The 5,147-nt window shown below is 30.6% G+C and overlaps 1 protein-coding gene across 1 annotated transcript; it reads right to left on the bottom strand.

Annotated features, from left to right (window-relative positions):
• Positions 1 to 330: 330 nt before the first annotated feature.
• On the bottom strand, positions 331 to 4,925 carry LOC134705070 (uncharacterized). The gene is made up of 4 exons (XM_063563837.1): positions 4,559 to 4,925; positions 3,902 to 4,008; positions 2,125 to 2,239; positions 331 to 506 (listed from the first exon to the last, which is right to left on the bottom strand). The coding sequence occupies exons 1-4, from the start codon at positions 4,692 to 4,694 to the stop codon at positions 364 to 366; spliced, it is 501 nt and encodes a 166-aa protein (XP_063419907.1). The 5' UTR covers positions 4,695 to 4,925; the 3' UTR covers positions 331 to 363.
• Positions 4,926 to 5,147: the final 222 nt, after the last annotated feature.

Genomic DNA, 5,147 nt, shown 5'->3' on the forward strand with positions numbered 1-5,147 from the left:
ACCACATATCCCCATTTAAATGCATTGATCGTCCTAAAAGGGGAGTCCCAAGTTGATCCGCCTCTATGTAAGGTTATGCCTGTCGAGAACTATTAGTATTATATATATCATTGGAATATTTGTATATATAACCTTTTCCAGACCTTTTACACTGTATGTTATAGTGTTTTTTGGTAAGTGTGACCATGTTTTTACAAGTCATATGCGGTAAAATGAAAAACAAATAGACTCCTTTTCTATCTAGGAAGACATGAAACAGGAGCGTACAATCTTCTGTTATGTTTGATTTATATGGCGGTTATGACGTTAACTACCGTACGGTATGGTATATATGAAATTTTATTGATTGAAGTTTAATGTAAATTATGACATCACCATTTCCTGTGCCGGACAATCCAACTCTCCTGTAATAATACGACGTTCCACATCCGATATCTTAGCCACACTTGATGAATAATGGCACCCATTAAGTTCAAAGGTTTTAGAATCCTTGGTTGCACCGAAAACTGAAAATAAACATTAAATTACCATACTATATACTAGCCGAAGGATGTTACATCTCTTTGCTTCAATGGTTAAACCTTTTAAAATTGAAAACGGATGAAAGTTATATCTATATATATTTTTTTACTTGTTGTCACCTGTTCGATAAATGAGTAATACCAATGATTTTAATAGTTTTACTATACAATTCCCGGGTAATACCTTCCTTTTAGAAAAGAGGCAAAACATTTCAAAGGACAAACAATTGCATTCCTTTAAAATGTCGGAATTCTGTATGGTTTTCCATTTGAGATAACTTGTAGAAGATTTTATCCAATTCGTTTAAATTAATTTAACAATTGAAAGTTTATATAAATCATGATAATATATGTGATTTTGGGCCATATAGCGGTCGAACATTATTCTTAGTTTTATTTTGATAGTTGTATTAGTTTAATATAAATGTGTTCACTACTACACTTATAGTTTTTCCTGAACTTTATCATTTTCAATATATTGTTGGCTGGTTTATTACCTATACTTTAACATCTGCAAAACATTTAATGAAAACTGCAATATAAGAATATCAATTATTTCGCCATTGCTATTGTTTTCCCGCAATGCAATTAAAACGGCTTCTCAAAAGTAAATAATTTAGCGCATGTGTACGACATAACGTTATTTTTACTTTAAAATAGAATACATATTCAAACCAGATGTTAAACAATACAAGTTCTAAACAAACCAACAATATGGGGTTGTTAACAGAAATTTATCAACAAATATGTTCAATGTTATCATATACAATATACAATATACTATACTGTACTCATAATTTTACTATACTGTTAATCTGCTAATGATATATACTCTTTACAGTACATAATATATATACACTTGATAGTACAGAATAATATATAAGATATACAGTACAGTTTATATAGACATGGTCGTGTGGTCTAGCGGGACGGCTGCTGTGCAGGCGATTTGGTGTCACGACATCACAGTAGCATGGGTTCGAATCCCGGCGAGGGAAGAACCAAAAATTTTGCAAGAGCAAATTTACATAAACCATCATTGATGGCGATCCGATGGATACATCTGTTGTAGGGTTGTCACTGACTCAGACGTACTTATGAATATAATTATTTTCTGTGACTGTATCTTACATTAATTTGTAGGATCCTTTACTATAGATAATTTAGCTGATCTGTAACAATAACATCTTCATGCCTTATATATCATGTACTGTAGTACGCCGCTAGATTAAAACTGACGTGGAAAGGTAACACATGCCCACCGAAAGCTCTTTTATTTTGAGAGCCCAGGTGGTCGTACGGTCTAGCGGGACGGCTGCTGTGCAGGCGATTTGGTGTCACGATATCACACTAGCATGGGTTCGAATCCCGGCGAGGGAAGAACCAAAAATTTTGCGAAAGCAAATTTACAGATCTAACATTGTTGGGTTGATGTTTAGACGAGTTGTATATATATATATATATACTATACACCACAGATTATATACACTATAAAACAGTGTCTGTACACTAAACAGCACAGTTTACACTTTGAACTATGCAGTATACACTAAAATAATTAACACTTTATATATATATTACAGAAATAAAAGTATGAACTTACCATTTAAATAGTATTTCTTGCTTATCTTAAAATCAATATATGAACACATTGAACTAGCCATAGGAGCATCCAAAAACACAGTTCTTCCACCTGCAAAATTGTCTTCATGACCGTTCTAAAGAAAACGAAATCAATAAGTTTGGTGTAGATCAAAATTTACTTGTAAAGACGACCAACTTGTGTCGCTAATCACACTTCTTACAATATTTTACAACTTAATATTTTTCGATTTTTGAATTCTTTAATTAGTTATTCTTTTCATTATATTGGCAAATGGATTGTTTTTAAAAGAAATTAATGTGAAACATGTAAGGAACTATATCTTTTTTTCGACGCCTAATAATATTTATTTTAACAAATATCTAAGATATAAACTTTTACCAGAAAATAGTTTACAATACAATCTATGATACACTTTTTTCTCTTCTTTTTTTAAAGGTGTTTTTCCTGTTTTCTCTATAATTTATCTTTCTTTAGAAATATATTTATACATTCCTTTTAGAAAAAAAACCAAGTTTCGTTCCAAGAGAAAAATAAAACAATGCCCAACAATTATTACAGATGAATATTCTATATCTTGACGAACAGGTAAAATTTTACTTTGGTTATAAAGTTACATAACAATATAGTGTCAGGTAGACGTGCAAACCAAAAGCAACTAGGTGACATAACACATCCTGTGTATACATGGATTACCAGAAATTAAATTTTGTGATATACAACAGTTTTCATAAATGTACAAATAAATATCTTCTCTTCCCCGTGTCAAATCATAAGTATGTATCATAACAAACTTAAAGAAAATATGAATATTATGAAAATTTCTTTAAACAAAATGTTTGCTCAAAAAGATTTATAGAATAACTAATCGAAGAATTCAAATAGAGAAAAATATTCAACGAGTAACCGAACAACACATTATGTCACGAATGCGCGTAGCTCATGAGTTAATTATCAGCGTCGTTCAGTCACGAATTGAATATTTTTCGATTTTTTAATTCTTTAATTAGTTATTCTTTTTATTATTGGCAAATGGCTTTTTTTTTTAAAGAAATTAATGTGAAACGTGTAAGGAACTATATCTTTTTTTCGACGCATAATAATATTCACAAACTCTTATTGTTGTATGACATGAGAGAGTGAAATAACCACGTTTATTTCACATGTGAAATTATCGGTTTTTATTTAACTAGGAAATCAATGTAATTCATTGCAACCAATGTTATAAAATTAAATATTTATGTTTCCATAATTATTTCAAAGAAATATTCTGATTCAAATTTTATTTCAAATGGATTTTGTTTTAATTCATAGCAAACTAAAAGCGATTTCATTGCATATGGTTTCATTATTTATTCATTTAAATTCAATATTTTAAGCAAATTCAGGCTTCTAATAAATCGAAATTAAGAGTGTAACTTGTGTAGAACAAATGTTATTGTCTACATTTCAACAGAGACATATATATATATATTATTCAATTGTTCTGATTTCAACAATTGTTTACTCGATAATATTTAACGGCAGAGTTATCGGTCCTGAATAGGACTGATAAAGTTGGGTATGGAAGCTCAGTTTTTAGTTTTCTATGCATTGCTTTGTGGTCTTGTCTTTATTGTCATCGTCTTTGTTTTTTGTTTAAGCATTGGCGTTGTCAGTGTACAATCTTCGACTGACGAGTATCAAAGTTTTGCTGGAACAATGTATCTTCAGTCTATTTTTATTTTAAGTAAAGTTTCCAATTATTGTTTCAGTATTTAGACAAAATTGAACATACCGTATACATTTTTAGTAAGGTAACAGTAAAACGAACTTTTCCATCAATCTCGTTATAACTACTAAGTCCTGGTACTCCTGATTTTTTATCTGCCCTAAACAATATATCTGTAATAACGATAAAAATGACATTTCATATCTCTTTATTCTATTCACAAAACTAATGTTTACATTAATTCAACTATTGCTAATCCATAGGAAGACATTTCATCCTACCCTAACTCATTATTCTGACTCCGTAGCAACCAGTCTTTGCTCTTACTCCTGAACGCCACTATCTTAGCGAAGAAGCAGCAAATACCAATTTTAATTTCTTTGGTTAAACCTTTCTTGGGTTCGAATCCACTACCTCAGTTTTTAGTTTGCTATGTACTTTCAGTTGTATAGTCGATCTTGAGGTCATCATCTCATTTTGAAATTTCCTTTCTAAAGCTTTGATAGGCAACTGTGCAGACCTCACAAACATACAATTCCCTTTGTTTGTGGTTAAAAAAATAAAAATAATTATGTTCTGACATTAAACTAAATTTTAAAGTCAATTAGAAAAAATAATGTGAGGACATTTTCCTTAAGAATACAAGAGTTGATTTTGCACTGTAGAACCAACTTAATGATTTGGACTGCTTTAAATAATAAGTAAATATAAACGTTTACTTACATTGTCTGTTATGGCAGATTGAGTTATGAATGTTTTTGCCTTCGAGTTCGAAGAATCCCCAATCACACCTGCATTGTAAAGATTCGTGAAAACTTATTACTACTAAAACAATACAGACAATTACAGAGTACTTCATTATGATGTCTGACAGTTAAAAATGTCCGTCTGGTGAAGAACAGAATTGGATTTTATTTATAATGGTTTAGAAACTGCTGAAAGGCAACAGTTATAATGAATAATTGTTACTTAATGCAAAAAACCCTAAGGTATCGAAACGTGTTATATTTTGAATCCGTTGATCATATGTTGCTTTGCCGAAAGATATGCCAGATTTGTTCCTGTCCTGAATATGCATGAACTATTAGCACATGACCAACAATCAATTACGAAAAGGTCTGATGGAATATATATTTAAGTTACACAAATGACAACTGTATATAAAAATGCATGTAGTTTCGTGTACATTTTCAATTCCTCTTACAATCTTTCAAACAAAATTAAAGAAGGACAACAATATATAGTCTACCACTTTGCGTAACGCCTACTCATTTAAAGATCTCTGTAGATGGTTATGGATATTCTTGTTTGT

The sequence above is a fragment of the Mytilus trossulus genome, chromosome 2 (assembly GCF_036588685.1).
Source record: "Mytilus trossulus isolate FHL-02 chromosome 2, PNRI_Mtr1.1.1.hap1, whole genome shotgun sequence".
In the NCBI taxonomy this organism is placed as follows: Eukaryota; Metazoa; Mollusca; class Bivalvia; order Mytilida; family Mytilidae; genus Mytilus; species Mytilus trossulus.

What these genes read in the sequence shown, in the direction of transcription:
- LOC134705070 (XM_063563837.1), bottom strand. Translation starts at nt 4,694, where the DNA reads ATGAAGTACTCTGTAATTGTCTGTATTGTTTTAGTAGTAATAAGTTTT. An exon ending in AATCTGCCATAACAGACAAT is followed by an intron (nt 4,009 to 4,558) that starts GTAAGTAAACGT and finishes TCGTTATTACAG; the next exon opens with ATATATTGTTTAGGGCAGAT. An exon ending in CCTTACTAAAAATGTATACG is followed by an intron (nt 2,240 to 3,901) that starts GTATGTTCAATT and finishes CGTTTTCTTTAG; the next exon opens with AACGGTCATGAAGACAATTT.